At 39.3% G+C, this 22,877-nt stretch overlaps 1 protein-coding gene across 1 annotated transcript; it reads right to left on the bottom strand.

Moving 5' to 3' along the window:
* Positions 1–1,208: 1,208 nt before the first annotated feature.
* LOC139724222 (nose resistant to fluoxetine protein 6-like) lies at positions 1,209–21,252 on the bottom strand. The gene is made up of 15 exons (XM_071635369.1): positions 21,000–21,252; positions 20,237–20,385; positions 15,709–15,790; positions 14,188–14,290; positions 13,009–13,250; positions 12,008–12,190; positions 10,787–10,880; positions 9,358–9,450; positions 8,463–8,619; positions 7,639–7,718; positions 5,681–5,782; positions 4,706–4,856; positions 3,949–4,135; positions 2,805–2,947; positions 1,209–1,337 (listed from the first exon to the last, which is right to left on the bottom strand). Exons 1-15 carry the CDS (start codon positions 21,250–21,252, stop codon positions 1,209–1,211), a joined length of 2,148 nt encoding a protein of 715 aa, XP_071491470.1.
* Between the last annotated feature and the right edge of the window lie 1,625 nt (positions 21,253–22,877).

Here is a 22,877-nt window from a genome sequence, read left to right as displayed (position 1 = left end):
AGGGAAATAGTAAAATATTGAGGAGTTGACCTTGACCTTTGACCCCATGACTATTGAACTATGACCCCCAAATTCCCTAGACAATCTCTGCCAGTCAGTCCATGCGTATGTACCAAGTTCCATGAAGATACATTGAACCATTTGTGAGAAAAGTGATATTACAACATTTTCACCAAACCTTTGACCTTTTGACCTTTGACCTTATGACATGAAACTCTCTCTGGAGAATCTTTATGCAGTAGTACATGTCTACACCAAGTTTCAAGAAAATACCTTAGGGCATTGCATAGATATTGGGGAAATAGCAATATTTTTAGCATTTGACCTTGACCTTTTGACCTTTGACCTCTTGCCAATGTCACTAAAATCTACTCAACTAATTGTCCAACCATACATCATCCTTGGACCAAGTTTGGTGAAAGCTGCTTCATCCAGTTTTGAGTTATCACGTAAACAGATAAATTTCAGGATTTGACCTTGATCTTTGACCTTTGACCTCAGTCCGATTTCACTAAAAAACTATTCAAGTAATTGTTCCATCATACATCATCCTCCGACAAAGTTTGGTGAAATTTGCTCAATCCAGTCTTGAGTTATCGCGTAAACGGATACAATTTCATGATTTGACCTTGACCTTTGACCTTTGGCGGATTTCACCCAAAATCTAATCAACTAATTGCCCCATCATACTTTATACTTGGACCAAGTTTGGTAAAATTGAAGTCAATATTACTCAAGTTATCGCGTAAACGAAAGCGGACGGACGTACGTACGGACGTACGTACGGACGTACGGACGGACGGACGGACGGACGGACAACCCGAAAACATAATGCCTCCGGCACCTCTTCGTGGCGGAGGCATAAAAAGAATGTTGATGGGAGTGCAAACAGCACATCAGCATGGAAACAAGACAGCATCACAGATTATGGATTCATCTATGCTGTACAATGTCATTACTAGGATCACATCATTCAATCTTCTCCATGATACTGAGCAAAGTATGTAAACGTATTTGACTGAAAATTGGAGAAATGGAAATTCACAAGAATTCAAATTTCACTGTATCATTACACAAAGCCACTGGAATGATGGTTGTAAATATTAGATATAGATTACTCACAATTATAAGATAAACAAGTTTAATGACATTGCAGGTCTGTCTAATTATAATTTTCTCAGATGTACTACATCAAATATCATCCAATTTTAGCTCGCCTTTGTTTTACTTGAGGGCATTACCATCTTTTCCAGGTTTCCAAGCGGGAACTCTACTAACAGCGCCATCAAGACAGCAGCACTGTACGCCAACACGAATACACCGGCAAACTCAAATGGCTGGGAGAAAGAAAGATTAGAATGACAGAGAAATGAATTCATGAATTGTCTTTTTCTTTCATTTGTCTCACATTTAAAGTGAAAAATCACTCCATACTAAAATTGAATTCAGAAGCTACAGGAATATAAAGAAACACAGATGTTAAAGTATATCTGTACCCTGAAATTTAAATTTGAGAGGTGTAAGAACATGTCCTTAGTACCCTAGAGAAAGTTCTTGCTCATCGAAAAAAGCACCCACAACTGAGAAATATTGATTTTTAATATCCATCCAAGACCATGCATGCTACATTAGTAGAAAAGTTTGTGAACAGTAGCCACACTTAGCCCTTTGGTGTGTGCACGTTTCCTTAGCTTGTCTCTGTCTGCAAATATTTTTATCAAATACTTTCTATCAGTATCACCTCGCTTATTGATACGCCTACACGTACGTGCCTGCATCTGTGAGTTCAGAAAGCGATACCGTACATCGAAGTTTGCACAGAAAGCTATCAAACTATGCAATTGAATGCAATTTACACCGCTAGACGACTAGTTTTACATCAAGGTGCCTATAACTTTACGTGTTTGGGGCTGATCTTTTTAATTCAATATCTCTGTATGGGAGCTACCTCACACTATAAGATTTCTCAGCGATATTACCAATACAATAAACTACAATGTCAGAAAATTCAATTTTGGTGTGAGATACACTTTACGTTTGGTGTATGATAAGGCAGTTAACATGTCATGAAACAGTGACATCCGTCAAACTACAAATGCGACCCTGCATCATAAAACCAAGAAAAAGTCACCTGACATGAATTATCTGTTAGAAACAGATTCTGAAAGAGCAGACTCTTAAGCTTTAAAATGATGTACAACTCAATAGAACTGGACCTTCCTAACCTGTTTAAAACATGGAAAGAAAGAACACACCCGAGAAAAGTGTTTACTGAGAAAAGGGGCTTCAAGTTTAGGGTCTATTCAAGCCTAATTTCACAAAGCTGTGCTCTGTGCAATAAATGGGGCGAACAAAAAATACGATGTAAAACTCTGTAATACCACAATGAAGGGATTATCAGATTAAGCTAAAATTTTCCACTTTCATGGAACATATTCTATTCATGACTGATACCAATTTTAAATGCAGTAGCACTATATTTTCAAATGTTATCAGAGTTGAAAACAAACAGTGTGTAAACAGTCTTATTGAAAAAGCACCTCTGACACATAGGCTTACTTAATCACACTATTTAAAAAAAAAATGGTTCTGTGAGAAATAGCTAAAATTGCCATTTTCCATTTATTTTATTAACCAAAACTTTAGAACTACATAGAAGAAAAATTGCTCTTTCACGCAAAAACAGGGCTTGCGACTTTTTGTTGGTTTTGTAATGCGCGGTCACAAATGCAAAGTAGATGAGGAGATGATGCCATCATTATTGCATTTCTTTCCTTCTTGGAAAGGCTGAAGCGCAAACTTACCACAGTGAAGTAGGAGAAGTAGTAAGGGTTGATCATGTTGAAGGAGTAGATGTTTAGGATGATTGGGTGGAGAAGGTAGGCTGAGTAGGTCAGTCGACTCATTGGTATCCACAGCTCCCATGAGAGGAAATCGTTGACCCAACCTGGTAAAATACAATATGTCCAAAAAAAAAAAATACAATCGGATTTTTGCATTGATAACTTCCAATATGATTAAATCATCTAAATGCTACTTCAAGGTCTTAGAATATAACATCTTAGCTCTATTTTGAAGAAAACCCCATTAAATTTGGTTAAGCGGTCACAAAGGAATGTGGATTGTTGTAAAGCACATCATGAGTCTGATTCTTCCAAGTTCAGCACTTGGATGCTCTTGGAACTGCACATTTATGTGTGAACACAATGGACAGAACTTCCGGAGGGAAGGGATTCCTGACATGCTCTACAAAACTCCTCATTTCTCTTTGACCACTGAAGCAAATCAGATGGGGTTTCTGTAAGATGTAGGCAATAAGTTATACTGTAGTTTCAGACCCTGAAATTGTATTTGGATTGATTCACTATCTTTAAAGATATCATTGTGGAGGGTCCTGTTGTATTTTTTTGGGGGGACATACGGTATAACAGACCAACACAGTGCAAGATACTGTAAATCGAGGAATATTCGCATGCATTTTAATTTTGCAAACTTCGCAAGAGCCAAGATTCATGAAATTAAATGCATGCTTAAGTTCTTGTCCAAACTTTATGCATTGAATGCCAGTGGCAAATTTGCGAAAATAACAATGCATACAGTAAAGGGCAATATCAGTCCCCCTCCCTTCTAAAGAGGCAAGTCAAATGCTCTCTTATTATGTGAGAAAAGTGAAAACAAGTTGAATTTTCTCTGTATTTTGTTTTCAATCGTTCTACACTTGTGACGCCACAAGCTGTAGGTAGTCTTCTCATCCAGTCCTGAAACTTCAAAATTTCATAACTTTTGAACCGACCATCTAATCCACCTCAAACTTTCACTAACATGTCCTATCAAAAAAGGTGCATTCTCTCAATTCACAGTACAACGTATATGAAGGTGAAATTGTCTTGCAGTCCCACAACATTGCTAGAATACATTGCGTATGTACTTCAGCAAATCTGAACTTACCTGCATATCCGAATCTGCAGGCAAAGACAACCCAAGACAGACACACCCCCCACGCAAATTTAGAGAGAGACATGTAGGCAGCGCGTCCCACCACAGGGATAGGGTGACCGTGGTAGTCACCGTAGAGACCGTAAACAAGCGCCATGGCGACGGCTGTTGCCACGGCCCACCCTGTGGCTGCAAGGATCTAGGTGGAATTAGATGGAACCAAAAATGTAAGCATTTTACTTTGATCAGTTTATAATAAACAGAAAGTATCCAATAAACCAACATCTGTGGATGAAAGGAATGACAACCCAATCATGTTAACATGGAAGAGAAGAGTGAGGGATAACAAAGACCAAGATAAAAATCACAAATGATTGATTTTTACACCAAAACAGGCATTACGGGGCAAAATATGTAAATTGGCTAGAACACCTGAGAGATGATACTTAGCTGCCACTGCCTCGTGTGCAAGAAGAAAAATCTAAACAGACAATTACACATATTTTCAGAGAGTAAATAGGTCTTACTGATGGATTTTGAAAGAATTAATGCATTCCATTTCAATGCAAACACTCAGTCATTTACACTTGAAATGGTTCCTGCCTGTAAGTAATCTCTGACGAAATCAAGAAGTGAGACTGCACATGTCATAAGCATCTATTCAGAACTTGAGAAGGAGTGCCTGAACATAGTTTTGACAGACGATATGGACTGGAAAAAATCTGGGGCGGGGTGGGGAAATAAATAATTGTCAGTTTACTGTACTTACTGGATGAATCTTTACTGTCTTGTCTTTGTAATTATGCAAAAGATATCCCATTGCCATGCCAACCAAGTAGGGCGCGATGCGGCAGTACGGTTTGACGTAGATCTCATTCTCAAACGAGTGGAGGGGATTTGAGGTGGGGTCTGCGAAAAACCTGACATATTGAACAGCAGATAACACATCACAAGGAATGAATGCATTTAACAGTTTATGAAGTGATGTCTCATATTTGGGTAGGGTTGTTCAATAATCTGGCTTGCTACATATATCTCGTGGGACTTGGGCAAACTCAGGAGGCTGTTACCATGGTAACGCCTTAAATGATGCATGAGAACACACTGTTCCTGAAATGCCTCGAGTGCACTGATGTATACCCTCCTCAATAACGACTCCACAAGTCAAGATTATTCTGCTTGCTAGAGCACTAACATAGAAATTAGTGATAAAACTGTACATAATTCCTTACTGAGATTCCCAAGCACTGTCTATTTTGAGTCGGCAGCCTTCCCATTACATTACGCGTACACCTGGCAGTTGCGGGGGCACAGCTGGATGATAATGTTGATCATGTTAGTAATGATACGAAGATTGCTGAAGTTGAGCTGTCATCAAGAGTAAAGCACGTAGGTGTTGCTAGGGAACGTTGCCTATGTTGTCTTCCGCACGCATCACGCAAGTATATAGTATAATGCCAGGGTGCGTGCTTCTTAGTATGACGTTACAGAAGAAGTTTGCTACAGCTGTCACCACGAGCCAAACTGTGATTCGACCACTGACTACAGTGGATCGGACTTCTGCAAACTCATGGAAGTGGGTTACAGCGTAAGTGCTAAAAGGGAGTTGATAACATACTAGGTCTCTGTAGGAAACTTGCGCTGTGCACCCAAGTATGCATTCATCTAAACCACCAGGGCTATGTGACTTTAACATGGTTCTAATGTACATGTATAGTGGTAAAAGTGCATGTTGCTGACTTACACAACATCTATTCGGAACTTGTACTTCACCATAAGATATGCTGTTACCACAATACTGATGATAGTTAGCACTGCCAGAGACAAGAACCCACAAACTGGTTTCCTGAAAGGGAGAAATGAGTAATATGTTATGTAGTGCATCAATGCCTGAAGGCACCCAAATCTTAAATGTGTATGAAACATGATAATAGAAACAGACTATAACATTCAAATTTATCTACTCATTTATCTATTTATTCCAACATATTTTGACAGAATAGCAAGATCAGCAAGTAAATGCTGTTTCACATCAAGATACTCTACAATCTGAGTTAGCAAAATTAGCACATTAATGATTCTTGCATTGCATTGTTTTTATTGCAACTGATTGACAAATCATCCTTCATCAACGAATTAATGAACATCGATAATGTATTCAGTGTTTAGAGTAATAGCCATGCTATAAATCATGGCCATACAGTATACTGTATCCCACCCCAGCATGTATGCTCATGCTTTTAACATGGTTATTACTCTAAAAACTGATATGGGTGTTCATATACATCGATGAGGGCAATTTGCCAATTAGTTGCAAGACTGCAAAATTATCTTGAATATGCAAAAAGACAGTGTGATTCTATAATCTTGTACAAACTAAACAGTTGATCTCACAAACTAAAGCCACTGTTCTTACACTCTCTCACAATCCTATTTTACATATTGAGCTGCAGCAATATCATATGTCATAACTTCATTGCTGAGCTGCTTTCTTTGATTGCATACACTGAATTTGAATATGAAAAGTATTTAAACACTGCAATTACTAGTGCATAAACACACACACAAATAGATGCAAACAAAGTACTAAAAAGATTTTGATAATTTCAAGTCTTTGCTTCTATGTGTATGTCCAGTGTCATGGTACTGGAAAACCAGAAATGCTCGCATGCATGAAACTGTCATGAATTTCGTAAGAGGCAAAGATTCGTGAGAGTAAAATGGACCCCAATTTTTTTCTACACAATGCACTGAATGCCAGTAGCAATTTGCAAAAGTTTCATGCCAAAATGCATCTCTTTTTACAGTATTACACTGCAGACATTTGTTTTAATTAGGCCTCCTCTTCACTACCAAAGCATGCCAATGTCTTCATAATGAATACAGACATACACAAAGATACAAACACACACACATACACACACACACACACACACACACACAGAATCTTGGTTCTGTTTTCTATCAATCTGCATTCTAATGCATTAGAAGTGTGTGCTTTATCACAGGTTAAGATGACTCACTTGTGTAAATGCCATGATTACGAATACAACGGGATGAAAAAAACTTTAATTCTCACATACTTTGCTAACAAACCTCTGCCAGATTAATGAAAGACAATTGGAAAGTTAAGACTACACAAATATAAAAAGAACATCAGAGCACCATTTCACAAAATGAAGCTACAATTATCAAATAGCAACAATAGCTACTCTTGCTGCAACAGCAAATGTCATGGTAACGATAAGAATCCTGCTCCCTGATTGGCTGTTGCTACTGAAATTTGCCATTCTGGCAAGAGTTTGCTATCCTTAGGTATTTTATGAAATGGGGCCCTGTTGTATGCACTGCAGAAATATGAGAATTGCAGGATTACTGATGAAGCTACTTGTGCATGCTCTAAGGGCATAAAGGCAATATCTCTAACAATCACACAAATGCTAAAGGATATGATGAGAAAGAATTTTTCACAAGTTAATGTTTCTTACAATCTTCAACAGCAAAGAAGCATGATAGGTGTCAAAATTACATCTTTTATGCACCTCTGCAGAAATGCTGACCGCTCAGAAGTAAATGTTCATTCATCACTATCAACAGTCTCACAAATACACACATACACACACATATATGCACACTTTTTGTCTCCTATTCATACATGAAAGAAAAAGAAAAAATGAAAAGGAAATGAGTTCTTAAAGTTACCTGTAGAGGAGAATCAGTATGAAGGGACTGATGATGAAAAACTGAGTATCATTGGCCAGATACCACACCCAATCTATACACTGGTATCAATGTAAAAAAAAAAAAAAAGGTGAAAGTGATTTCAGTTAGTATGATATGACACCATTTCGTTGTGGGACGACATTTGAAGCTGGAACATTATTTGGCAGTAGGACGTCATTTGAAGGTGGGACATCACTTGTAAGTAGGACAATACTTGAGGTGCAGTGTTAGTAACCCTTACAAACCACTATGGTACTCACATTGCAAGGTTACAAGCTTAATATACCACCCATAATGGACATTTTTATGATGTTACAGAGCCATCTTTACATATGCATACAATGTAGGTACACCTTGAACTAGTCTGGAAGAAGTCTGAAGCCAAGGGAAAATACCGTATACATGTACCACCAATCACCTGGTAAATTTGATTTAATGTGATTGTCATTTTGTCAGTTTAACTTTTGCTTTTTAATTTGCTAGTTGGCCACATGTGTTGTCTGAGTACGATAGGAATGTAAACATAAACATGAATGAATGAACAAATGTTTGCCCCCAAGGAAAAATGCAGTATCGTCAGACATTTTGGCATAAACAATCCATTTTCATGTGATAAAGTCTGTAAATTCCGTATGTGATGACACATACGGTATGTGGATGTACACTTTTCACAGGTCGGCTAATAGTGATAAACTTTCTTTGCATATACTGAGTAATTGGTATATATGTGTTAGTATGCTAATGGGTTCAGTGCTCTTTCTCCTTCTCGTTCATTTTTCCTTCATTCTGTCTCTCTTTCTTACCTTATTATCATAGAAGTTGTTGATGTACAGAATGTTGGTCCACCAGTATCTCTCACAACCTGGGTCACTGACCTGAGTCTGCCAGGCTGGGCCTGTGCCAAGGTGTGGTTTGAGGTACAGGTGTACCAGCATGGTCACGCCCAATGCTGGAGTTAGCCTACAGATTGCATGAAATTAAAGGGAACCACAATGGACGCAAAAGAAAAACAGAAAATGAGACATGAAATCGTCTGTTGAGAATGAGAAGGGCTTTAAGTCTTCTCGAACACTATGGGTTTTGTGGACACTTATCGCCCTTATCATTCTCAACCGAAGAAATGTAGTATATATAATGCATTATGCCAAATTGTTTTTACATATACAGTGGACTCCTGTTATAACAAAGTCCTCCGGACCCGCAATTATCTTTCGTTATATTGAAATTTCGTTATAACCGAACAAGTAAACAATAAAGAACAAAGAGCGGATAATTTTCCGGCCTGAATTTTTACTTCGTTGTAATCAGAAATTTGTTATAATTGTGTTTGTTATACAGGAGTGCACTGTACATGAAGTCCTATCTAACTCTTCCTTACACACTTTTATTGATATACACTAAATTGATAATTATTTTCCTATCACCACATTCAAGAGCTCTCTGCTTTATTACAAATATGTATATGTATATGTGTTTTAGTTTTTGTTTATTATCGTTTCAGCCAAAAATATTGAACAATCACTTAAGAATGGAAACTTCAATGGAGACTTCAATAAACTGCTGAAATTACAGAAACAAAGGTTATTGCTTGAGTTTTCATTCATATCATATTTTAAGAGATATGCCTTCAATCCAATATGATTTGTTTTCCTATAATGGAAACAATGTATGCAAACAAAAGAAATCTGTCCCTCTTACCTCCAGTACCTGTGAAAATAAAACCAGAGCCACGGCACAGATCCACCTGATTTTGCCATCCGACCCAGTGTCATATACGCCACTAGTAGGCCACTGTTTGAAGGGGACATATAGGGTTGAATAGTATGATGCTATTTCCATATGATTTCAACAATATTCTTGCCTCTACTTACTATAATTTCATTCATGTGCATATAACTATAATCAGGTTGTACTGGGTTTTGAAAATTATAATGTTCACTCAATGCATGCAGAAAAATTAGTCATACACTCGGTGAAAATTTGTCAATAATTGGGTAATACATATTGTATGTTTGGGGGGGGGGGGAGAGAATTGTACAGTTTGCTCAAGTTTGCTCCGTGCACAGACCTCTCACTATTAAAATATTTTGAGATGTTACAGTAGTAGAAGAACATACAGGAAAAAAAATCGTAGGAATATCTTCAAATATGACACAGTGATGAGCACTTGACCTAGACTCTACCACAAGCATGGAAAATGATGTTTGCCTTATCATAATTTAAGGAACAAGTTTAAAAGGGAGAATTGAATTTATATAATAGGTTAAAGATTTGTGACAATTTAAAGTTTCATAAGTTTTTAACCAAATAGTGCTTTGGTGGCAACAACATATTATGCATAATTATTACATGATGTGATGGCATCACAAACTCCTTCCCGTGCACCAAAATATCAAGAATCATACCATGTTTGACACTTTACATTTATACAACTTCTTCCCCTAAAGAAGTAATCATTGCTATGTTATTGCACCATTACCAAAAGCATCTTTTTATACCATGGATTCATTTACATCCCTATCTGATTTCATATCAAAAGAAAAAAAAAAAAAAGATTTTGTGAATATTCGTGGGGCACTTGTAAGATAAATGACATCATCACTTTACCATCTTCGCATGAGGCTGCTACAAGTATCACTCTTTCATTAAATAAGAAAAAACAAAACTCCATAACTTTAAAGGGATCGTAAAGTATTAGGCGGGAAGAGGATTGGGCTTTTAACTTTTTGCTAGATACCAAGAAACTACTTTAATATGTAATAATACAGAGCATACCATTCCAAGAGGAATTCAAAGTTTATTTGATGAATGTCGGTTTTGGAACGGCTGAGACATCCTAAAAACAAAATAAAACAAAGCGATCCTAATTACAGGTGGGACAGACCTTTTATTAGGACTGCGGTGTTTTGGATATCTCACCCATTTCAAAACCAATTTTCATCAAATAAACGTTGAATCTCTCTTGGAATTACATGCTCTTTCATATTTCATAAGAGATTTCTCATTATCTTACCAAAAAATGTTAGAAACCTGAAGTTAGGTCTCAACCAAAACTATATGATCCCTTTGAGATTTTACATCATTTAGAACCAAATAAAAAAAAAAAGAAGAAAGAAATAACACTCACCTGAGAAAGAAGAATGAGTCAACTGAGAAGAAGGCATTGTTTATAGCTTGGAACCCAAACCTTCCAACCTGGTTGTAACCATACATAACATTACCTGTTAAAGAATGTACACAACAACTGAAAAAAGTCATGGTGTCATGCATTAAAATCCATGAAAACATTAGTGTAATACAGCATACTATTTTCAAAATTATATTTCTTCATTAAGAGTGATACAAAACAGGTCGAGAAATTATGTAATAATGATTGTGAACACTAAACACAGATTACTAATGATGATTAAACATTTCAAGTGATCTTTCTCTCCAACATTGATTTCAGTGGAACACAAATTAACCCTTTAGGTTCCCAGACACTTAGCCCAATTTGCCAAACTCTTTTAAGCATTATGCCATCCCACTTAAACTTAACTTAGTTGTAAAGGGAACGAGCCCACTGGCACATGCAGCTCACTCCAACAGAAAGGCCAAGGAACACAATAAGGATTAGGTAATCTCTAGTCTTTGACAATAAGTTTCCAGACATGTGAGCCAACTGGCAAACAAAGCGCTCCAGCTTGCATGCCAATCACCATACCAAGTACAAGAGTAGAGAAAAATTCAAAGAGTTGGGATACATGTAAGCAAACCGGCTTACATAAATAAATGTACAATATTTGTCTGCATAAGAGTATAGACAGAAAACAGTTTGAGCTTCTCTGATGCATAGCTCACAGGTGCTTCATCAGGCACATATAGCAACTGTGACTTTCTGAAACTGTGGCCGTGTTATCTGGAGCCCAAAGTGAACCTAACTGTACCATACTGTACCTGCACTACATTATTTGCCATTAGGAGTATTCAAGCACTTTGTGGAGATAGCGTTCCTTGCGAGTTCTGTTTGGGACTCACTTCAGAGGGGTCACACATTGCATAAGAATGGTGTCAATCACTTTGCCTGCTCACGCTACAACCCAGTGTTGCTAATGCACAGAATCAAGTCTTTGTATTGTGTGTTAAGCGCACTCTTCTCTTTACAACATACAGCATGCTTTTAAACTAGGTTCAAGAGTTCTCTGACGCGTTATGGGTATGGTACCATACTGCTTTTGGACCAACGTGGTATGGTTTCGTTAACTTTGGGAGCATTTGGGTGCTCCTCTAGTGCGAGTATGGTGTGATATAGTATGCTTAAAAAAGAGTGATTGACTACACACCCTGTCACTACCAGAAGAAAACTCACCTACTGTGCCTGTTTGTAGGACAAAGGTAACAAGATGACCGAGGATGACCCACGACATGCTGATTACACGGATTCCATTCAGACAGCTGATGCTGCCCTCGCTTGTCGCCGCCTTCATGAGCTTGGAGAGGTTGCGGTTGACGGCGAAGCTGAGGAAAAACTGATGCCATGCCTGGGTACATGCTGGATGGGACACACAGTTTGTTCAAGTAGAATATACATGTATGCATTGGGTATTGTCAGAAATTGTCACCTCATTCTAAGTATGTAATTGCAATATTATCTAATACAATCTCTGCTAACACTTGGCAGTTGCATCCCAGAAAGAGTATACGGTTGGTTCATTTGATTGTGTTCAGGAGTTGTGTTTATCATTTATTTCTATAGCACATTGCAGGGACACTTTCACTTGTTGCATTATGAATTATTACAAATAGTTGTAAAGGATTTCTGTTGAAATATATCATGTATTATTCATAACAACAGCTTTTCTTGCAAGAGGGAATAGAAAAGATGGGTGGCTCTCATTACAATTTATGTAAGGAAAAACAGCATATAAAGTTGTTTAGCTTATTAATACAGTAAAACTCTTGTAAATGCCATGTCTGATTGACAGTCACAAAAATCATCGCATTTCGGTCTATTCTTGTACGTGTATATAAATTTGACACCTAACCGTAGAACCCAGTATTTATCATTTCCCCTTGTGATCCATTGGGCCTTGCCCTCAACTTGAAGTTTGAGGTGTGGAATGATCACAGAAGCACGGGCAGATCCATGAATTCCAAAATGGGTGTGGGGTGCAAAAAATATTTCTGGTGCCACTTTCAGGTTCCATTTCATTTTTTTCTCTTTATTTCTTTTGTTTTGACAAAACATAAAGGGGGAGGGGCGCACGTCCGGTGCACCCCCCTCTGGATTCACCACTACAAAGTAAAGTGCCATGACAATTACACCCAGGGTATTGAAGACTTAGGAAGGACTGCTGATATGTTACTCACCTGTTGGGATTTCCTGAGGCACCCATGGCTCTGAAACAATTGGTTGGTCCCCTCTCTCACTCCGCCCCCCTTCAGGGGTGGGATCCACCACCCTCTGGTATGGGTGTGTGCTGGCGGTGGCCGCATTCCGGTTGATGATGAGCTTTTGGGTGGTGGGTGGGGCCTTGTAGTTGATGGACCTCAGAGTCTTGTCCACAAGGGCACCCATTATTACCAAGATGCTAAGGACAGCTATGAGACACCTGCAGGACAACACAAGGTTAACCCAGAAAGTCGCTCAGTGATTTGACGGCAGAAATTATCATCCTGCCATCATCAAATTGACAACTCTGAATTCTACTGCAAATCATATACTTGAAAATATCAGATGAAATTTGTATGAACTACCACACAATGATGTGAAACTCTTTGTACTATGCACCCAAGGATATGTCTAATTATGAATTTATTTTTCCAAAATGGAATAAATCATCACTTTGACTATTAGAGGGATGAGAGGAAGATGAAATAACACCTCTTTTGTCATATATGCAAACTTTCTTGAAATGTGTATGAAGTATTCTTCCACTTCAAAGAACAGTAAACCTGATAATGCATGGCCCATCAATAACTTTTCTTTTTTTACTTGTCCTTTGGGCAAATAAAATCATCAATGTTTAAATTTGAACTTGCCCAAGAGAAAAAGAAAATACTGATTTTCACATTAACCTGTTGAGGACAAGTCCCGAGTATACTCGGGTAGGTGTCTATGGAAAATGTGTGTTGTAACAAAATCAGCCGTCCTCAATGGGTTAAAATAAAAATTTTACCCCCCCCCCCCCTCAACCTGGGCTGGTAACTTTAAACATTATTAGATTTCACTTGCCAGACACACAATTTCACTTGCCCTAGGCAAGCAGGCAGGTGCTAGGCAAGCAGGCAGCTGCACATAATGGCTGCTCACGTTTCTCTCATCATAACCTAGCATTTAAATGAGAACAAGATGGTACGCACTAGCTGGTAAGAGGGTGCAACACACCTCCTATTGGAATATGGAAAAGGATATACAGGAAAAACCATTACGAGAGCTACTTTACAATGAATTCAGGGCAACAACGAATAGGAACTGGTTTAAACTATCATACATCTGAGTGACCATGCAAGTCTAGATTGGGTTTAAGGCCAGTGATAGGAACTCACACGGTGATGATAAAGCCTGTGTTGTAGGCTGCAGGGGGATCTGTCGCACACAACGCTGCAGAACCATTCACAGCAGACAGGCTAAAGGGTGCCTCTACTTGTTCTGGGAAGAATATGAACAGAACAGAAAGCACAAAAGTCATATTTAGATAAACCTCTAAGAAATCAGCCTAAAATTCTTCCATCCAACTGATAAGATTCTTTGGCTGTGTGTGTACTAATACATAGAGATCAGTAATAAAGCTATGGTATACAATATCTTGAATATATTTGAGTCCCTTCCTTCTAACTCAAGATTTTCCCACGCTACTGAGTATTCAATGTTGACTAAAAATTTCTCTTTCATATGATCCCTATCTTAATGGAAGAATTATCAAAAGCCTCTTATTTGCTTTTTTTCAACTGATTCTTAAAACATAATAAAATATTTAGGAAGATTTAAGTTAATGTTTCTGTCTATCATTGGCAAAATATTGTACTTCCTTTCTGATTTTGAGCAGACTTAAGATTTTTTTTTATCAGTTCTGTCTATTCTTTCCCCAACAATAAGTATGAATATTAGTAAGATCATGTAGAAAGTTATGGCTACTTGCATGGGTGCATACAGCACCTGTGATTGGTCAGTACCCTTGATAGTACCCTTTCCTCAACAACCTCTACCTGGTCATGTCATTGTGAAACAAAGCATCATTAGATCCAAACGCAATCTACCAATGATTTAAGAAATAAGACCATTCCATGTTTGTCAACATTCTTTAAATGCTCACTGCATATTCTAGTCACTTTACTGGTAATATGTGGCAGTATTTGAATGCAGTTCATGAAATATCTACCACTTGGGCTAAAATTCTCATCTATCGTAAGCCTACAAACATTCAAAAATCCCTCCTCCCTTCCAGACTGTTTGAGAACAGTTTGCCACCATCATATTTGTCATTAAACAACAGGCCCAGATTTATGGCATCAGCCAATCAGGATAGTTTGTGACTTCTAAAGAAATCTGCTGCCCTCTCTGATTGTGAGGTATGAACATCTAGCAGTGTATTCAAAGCCTGCGGCATGCTATACGACTTTCGGTTGCATGACTAAGCGACTTCGGATCTGGAATAAACAAGCGTGTTTATTCTGAGGCCATTGTGATTTATTTTGGACCAAAAGTCTGCCAGTTGTGCGACCGAAGGTTAAATAGTGTGCAGTGGGCTTAACCTAACAAAGTCTCTCTCAGCCTACCACTGTAAAAGTGGATATTTTCGTGTGACTAATTTTTCGCGCTTGGCTGGGTGAGAAGAGTTTCGCGTGTTTTTAATTCCGCAGAATCAGATTCTGCGGAATTAAAAACACCTGTCAATCAAGACATCACGCACAGGAACATATGGCAAGCAAAAATATTTGCGTGCTTTTATTTTCGCGCTAGTTTCTGGTTGCGCGAAATGCGCGAAAATTTCAACACCGTGAAAATTTCCACTTTTACAGTATGGCACACTCATTGCTGGAGGGACTGGGGTGAAGACAGATCCTTACCTACAAAATAGTTCAGTGATGACAAGACATCTGAATTGGAACAAGATTCAGGAACACACAATCCCCATACCAGTGGAGGTTCCTTCACAGTGAAATAGGCAGAATCAAACAAGGAAAAAACAGAATAGATAACATTCCCTGGATACACTCAACCCACATGCACAACATTGCAGACAGAGAATGATTGACATGCCATAAGCCGATCACGTGCATGGATTGTAGCCAGTGATCTCTATGTAGTTGGGATCAATGATTGTATTTGCATAATCTAGAACAATAGGCACTACTGGCCGGAAGGCATGGTAGTCACATCAGTGGACACATCCCCTTTGTGGAAACCTACCCGGAGAAGGTTTTTCGGTGTGTGTCTGTTAAATTCACAGTACCCCTTGCTCTCTCCTGCAGTTTTATTGGAATTTTGGAGGAATTTTGTTTTCTGGACGTTGTTGCCAAGTTGTTGTGGTAAGGTCTTTTAAACAGGGCTTTGCAGAGGCAAGTCATGTGCTCTTTCAGAATGCTACAAAAATAAAAATATTAAGAATTCTCTTCATATTTTCTTTGAATCATTGTCCTTCAGAGACATTCTGAACTGTTGCAGTCTTTTAATTCAGCAATAGTGATGATTTGTATGTTATTTTTCATCAATAACAGGGGCGGATCTAGGCATTCCATAAAGGGGAGGCACCTGCAAAATTAAAGGGGGGCGCACGCATCCCCATTTTTCTTTTTAATTTCTTTTGTTTTAACCAAAAATAAAGAGGGAGCGCCTGGTGCACCCCCTATGGATCCGCCACTGAATTTTAAAAAAAGACTAGATATATCTCTACGGCGACTGATATGCCTCCGCCATAATGCATGGTTCTCCTAATAGGTGTATAGTACAATACTGAATGTCTTGACAATGTGTGATGACAGTTTCACACAATTGGCAAAATATTAAAATGACAGGTTTGACACAAATGTGCTGAATGTTCACTTTCCTAGAACTAGGTTCAATTGGATGAATGATTAAAATGTCGGAGTGCAGGTATTTGGGGAACTGATGATTTTTACTTGACTTTTGACCCTTTTATAAGTTTATGCATTGAGTAATTCTCAAGGTATTGAGAAAAAGTATAATTTCAGTATCAAATGAAAAAATAGCATTATCTAAACCTTTCGTTTGACCTTTGACCTCACAGATCCACAGAGAATCACTGTTGGGTAGAACATGCATAAATATGTAAGTTTCATGATGATACCTTGAGTTACTTTCGAGATATGGAGGAAAAAGTGCAATTTAGCACTTTCACTTGACCTTTTACCTTTTGACCTTTGACCTTTTGGCAAGAAACTTCCCCCCAAATATATATTGGGTAATACATGCCACAACGGCGTAGCCAGGATTTCATCTTAGGGGGGGCGGTTAGTCTTCGAGGGAGCGAAGCGACCGAGCCCGAGCGAGCGGAGCGAGCGAGGGGGGGAGGGTGTGGGAGGGGGGTGTCCCCCCTCCCACGGTAAGAACTTTTTGCATTTTGATGTTGTAAATGGTGCAATTTGATGCATGCTTTTGCGCGTTTTATCGACGTGAAACAGTCCCACTTGTTTAAGGTAGCAGTTTATTTTGATGTAGATTATTATTGAACAATTTGCCTATAAAATGGTATAATTTAAATACACTTCTTGTATTAATTCTTTTCACTGAATATCATGAACGCGACTGAACCCGAGCAAGCGGAGCGAGCGAGGGGGGAGGGGAGGGTGTGGGAGGGGGTGTCCCCCCTCCCATGGTGAGAACTTTTTGCATTTTGATGTTGGAAATGGTGCAATTTCATGCATGTTTTTGCGCGTTTTATCGACGTGAAACAGTAACATTAGTGTAAGGTAGCAGTATATTTTGATGTAGATTATTATTGAACAATTTGCATATAAAATGGTATATCATTTTGAATAATCTTCTTGTATTAATTCTTTTCACTGAATATCATGAAAGCGACTGAACCCGAGCGAGCGGAGCGAGCGAAGGAGGAGGGGGAGGGTGTGGGAGGGGGTGTACCCCCTCCCACGGTGAGAACTTTTTGCATTTTGATGTTGCAAATGATGCAATTTGATGCATGTTTTTGCGCGTTTTATCGACGTGAAACAGTAACATTAGTGTAAGGTAGCAGTATAGTTTGATGTAGATTATTATTGAACAATTTGCATATAAAATGGTATCAATTTGAATAATCTTCTTGTATTAATTCTTTTCACTGAATATCATGAACGCGACTGAACCCGAGCGAGCGGAGCGAGCGAAGGGGGAGGGGGAGGGTGTGGGGGGGGGGGGTGTCCCCCCTCCCACGGTGAGAACTTTTTGCATTTTGATGTTGCAATGGTGCAATTTGATGCATGTTTTTGCGCGTTTTATCGACGTGAAACAGTAACATTAGTGTAAGGCAGCAGTATATTTTGATGTAGATTATCATTGAACAATTTGCCTATAATATGGTATGATTTAAATACACTTCTTGTATTAATTCTTTTCACTGAATATCATGAACGCGACTGAACCCGAGCAAGCGGAGCGAGCGAAGGGAGAGGGAAAGGTGTGGGAGGGGGTGTCCCCCCTCCCACGGTGAGAACTTTTTGCATTTTGATGTTGCAAATGATGCAGTTTGATGCATGTTTTTGCGCGTTTTATCGACGTGAAACAGTAACATTAGTGTAAGGTAGCAGTATATTTTGATGTAGATTATTATTGAACAATTTGCATATAAAATGGTATATCATTTTGAATAATCTTCTTGTATTAATTCTTTTCACTGAATATCATGAAAGCGACTGAACCCGAGCGAGCGGAGCGAGCGAAGGGGGAGGGGGAGGGTGTGGGAGGGGGGTGTCCCCCCTCCCACGGTGAGAACTTTTTGCATATTGATGTTGCAAAATGGTGCAATTTGATGCATGTTTTTGCGTGTTTTAACGAGTTGAAGCAGTCCCACTTGTTTGAGGTTGCAGTATATTTTAGTGTAGATTATTATTGAACAATTTGCCTATATTTAAATACACTTCTTGTATTAATTCTTACACTGAATATCATGAATGCTGTCTGTTCAGCAATCAAACAGAAAAAGCATGCACACGAGGTTGTAGATAGGGGCATATCCCCTCCCACACGAAGGGGATTTTGCGTTTTCAGACCTGAAATTCAGCGATCTGGTGCAAATTTTTGGTGCAATACTTTTTCATCGAAGTGTTAAAATCACGGAATTTAGCTCTTATTCCGAATGTGCACCATCTGTGTGTCAGTGTATGGAAAGTCTAGTGAGGTAGAGCTTAGGGGAAGGGGAATTCCGCCTCCCGCTCGCGGAGCTTTTGCGTTTTTAGAATTGAAATAAAGCGATCTGGGTATAGCCACAGTCTACTTATATGCATGGCAGAAGAGGGGGGGGGGAGGAGGGGCGGGTGAGCAGGGAGAAGGCGTAGGCGAGTGTTATCTCCACCTTTCCCTTCCGATGGAGCTTTTGCCTTTTTAAGGTTGAAATTGAGATATCTCTTATACGCCTATTTGATGTAATCAACATTTGGGAAATCAAAAAAAAAAAAAAAAAACTGATGGGGGGAGGGGACTGAGGGAGGAAAGGGTCGATTAAAAGGGGAAATTCCCCTTATACATGAGGGAACCTTGAGTTTTTGGAAGGTATGTGATAAGTCTTGTGCACTCAGAATTATTCATAATTTTTTTTTTGTAAATCTAAAAAGTGTACTAAGCTAGGGAAGGAGGCACAGAGGGGGAGGGTTTGGGAGGGGGATACCCCCTCCCAAGCACGAGAGATTTTGCATATTTTGAATTGAAATTCAACGATCTGGTGCACACTTTGAGTGAAATATTCAAAAAAATATCTTATTTGATGAAAGGTTGCAAAGGAGACCCGCATCATGTGCATGCATACAGTATACACGGATTTTTTTTTCCACCTCCCAAATCCCCGGTCCAAATCTTAGGGGGGGCGACCGCCCCCATCGCCCCCCCCCCCCTGGCTACGCCAGTGACATGCCATACATCAAGTTAAAAAAAAAAAAACCTTCAGGCATATTGCATTTTAAGGAAAGTAGTGATATTTTAAGGAGTTGACCTTGACCTTTGACCCCCCTGACCTTTGACCCATGACCCCCAACTTCCCTAGATAATCACTGCCCATCGGTACAAGCATATATACTAAGTTCCATGAAGATACCTTGAACCATTTGCGAGATATGGAGAAAAACATGAAACTTCAATTTTTTTTTTCACAAAATAACCTGTGACCTTTGACCTTTGACCCTGTGACCCTAAAATCCACACAAAGTATTATCCCTCAAGGATATACCCTCATACCAAGTTTGATTTAAAACCACCACACGGTTCTTGAGATATCGACAAAAACAAAACGGGACGGACGGACGTACGGATGTACGGACGGACGTACGTACATACGGACGGACGGACGACCCGAAAACATAATGCCTCCGGCCACTTCGTTGCGGAGGCATAAAAATCCTTACAAGCAAATCAAACAATGGTACTCACACCTATGATTGTGATGTTTGGCAGTGTCACCTGGAAGTAGGCTGCACAATACTTGAATCCAGAGATGCCCATGCACTCGTCAAAATGACCCAGCCATGCCCAGTTACCAACCAGTATACCGGCCTGGGGCTTCCCTGTGGCATCAAGAACTGAAAACCAAACAAATATAACATACATGTATGAATATATAAATTACAATGAGTACCAGTAATAAAAGGATAAACAATTGGACAAATACATTAATAAGTAAATGGAATTTTAAATGATCAATATGAAAGTAAAGCAAATATACAAATAGACAAAAAGGCAGATTATGAAGCAAGGCATATGTTTTGCCACTATAGTAATTGGATATGCTAGATAACAGGCATTTCATCATCATCTGAAAATAACAGATTTGAATTTTGGGGGGGAGGGAATTTGCAATTTAATCTTTCTCTGTCTTGTGCATTTCTGGAAAATGAAAGTAGATGAACTACATTTCATTAATCATGTTGCACTTCAGTAGGTCATTACAAATAATATTTTCTCCACTTACTGAAGTGTGAGCTGAAGTTGCCCTGGGTAAGGAGGCAAATAGGTCTACTGAAACACCATGTTCAGTACTGTTCAGTACACTGTTGTATATATTTCTCCATGACTTACTAATGATCCAAGACTTCTCCTAAACCCTGAATTCTCCATGAACAATGAATTTGATGAGAGTAACTTGCCAAAATCTCACTCCTAACAGGTACAGAGCTGAGAATACTCTGCATGTTACCTTTTACCAGTTTTTCACCACCATCTACAAACAGCTCAACCAGTTCTGCATCGCACTGCTCAGAGATCTTGGATGGGTTGTGTGGCTGTAGCAGAGGACGACCAGCAGACAGCATATTACCCACCATCGTGGGCGTCATGAAGCCTGAGGCACTGGGGACGTAGAGCGACGCGATCATGGAGACTTGCAATATTTGTTTCAAGGCTGCAACAACTTTGCCGGAAGTGAGTCGAGTCTGCACCTTGGATGCCATCATTCACCGACTGACCTTGGCCTTGAAAACACTACAGATAAACAAGGAGGCAAAGGGATTACGGTAATGAACTTGCTGAATCTATTTGAACATTTAATCTCTTGAAGACTAGTTTCCAGTACACTCGGGAAAGTGTCCATGGATAATGCATGTGGCAGCAAAATAAGCTTGTCATCAATGGGTTAAAACCTTATATAATCATACACATCAACAATTAAAAAGTCTCATGCATTTTGAATAGGCACGAGTACGGGTATAACACCTCAGGGGTCTAATTTCGCATGCTCACAAGCCTGTTAAGCTTTCACTCACGCTTCACAAAATAAATCCCCAAACACACACACACGCACACACATATTATGCGCTTACGGCAACATTGTATTATTAATCATAGAACACATACAATAGTGTATAACCGGTACGCCATATATTTCGTGATTGTGGAATCTTGTACTGAATGGAGAAATGTGTGCATATATGTACGTCACATTCATATCAGGATCAGAGTCAATATTTTCGCCTTTTTTCATATGAATAGCAGCTGACTCGCGAAATTCGCGAAAATAAAAACCTTATGAAATATTCGGCTATACAGTATCTAGACCACTAGCCTGACCAGACCGCCGCTGTGCATAATGTGCAAAGCACATCACAGCCACTGTGCGACAGCGGCTGCGTGTAGTTACTAGACCACTAATTTATATGGATCAGGTTGCAAGATGCTGCCTACAGCACAAAAATGCTAAAACTCCTTACCACTGGAGAAGCTAGGATAAGGAGCAGTGGTGAATCCAGGAAAAGAAAAAGGAAAAAAAATGGGGGAGGGGTGCATGCCCCCCCCCCCTTTAATTTTGTAAATGGTTATGCACCCCCTCTTTAAGGAATTGAATCCTGGAATACTAGGCCTACTGGATCCGCCCCTGAGCAGAGGATCGAGGAGTGGGGCCACCCTCGGCCCTCTCCCCCCCCCCCCCCCCCCCCCCCCCCCACCAAACAGGATCACTCACCCTGCTTTCTCTCTCACTTTGGTCATTTGGGTCTTACACACCTAGACTCCTAGCTACTCTTTGGCCTTTTCAGCTCTGTATGTTAAATCTTCTAGGCACCAAAGATAATAAACCTTACCTACTAAAGAGGCGAGAATGCATGCATGCTTTCCAGGCATGTTACTGTTTTCCAACAAACACAAAGGCTAATGGGTGGGACTGACCTAGATCGGGCAACAACACGAACAAGAACTTAAGAAGCCACCAAATATAAACGGACATCATCGAATATCAATTCTTGCAGCCCCAAGAAATTCATGCAATGGCTGTAACTTTCATTCAATTTGCTGTCAAACATAGTTTACCTCATTCACAATTTCCGTATTTTGGCAGCGTAGTCCTGCACCCAATAGCTCGCTCAGCTCAGCTCGCTAGCTCATTCATTCCGATCAGGGAGGTGAGACAAAAATTGTGAAATTCTGTATTCAAAATGAATGTACATTGTAGGCACTTTCTTCCTCATACTCACGGTTGAATGGGTATGTCGCAATATTTACTCTTGTCAAGCAACCGCACTACACTGTACATTCAAGAGTTGGTTGAAGGGTTTAAAGTGCAAAACAGATAGTTAGATTCTTA

This window comes from Diadema antillarum, unplaced genomic scaffold, assembly GCF_040938485.1.
Source record: "Diadema antillarum isolate AM-2024a unplaced genomic scaffold, OU_Dant_1.0 scf00000015, whole genome shotgun sequence".
NCBI classification, from domain to species: Eukaryota; Metazoa; Echinodermata; class Echinoidea; order Diadematoida; family Diadematidae; genus Diadema; species Diadema antillarum.
Note: the sequence above shows the minus strand (reverse complement) of the source record. Positions and strands in the feature narration are given on the sequence as shown.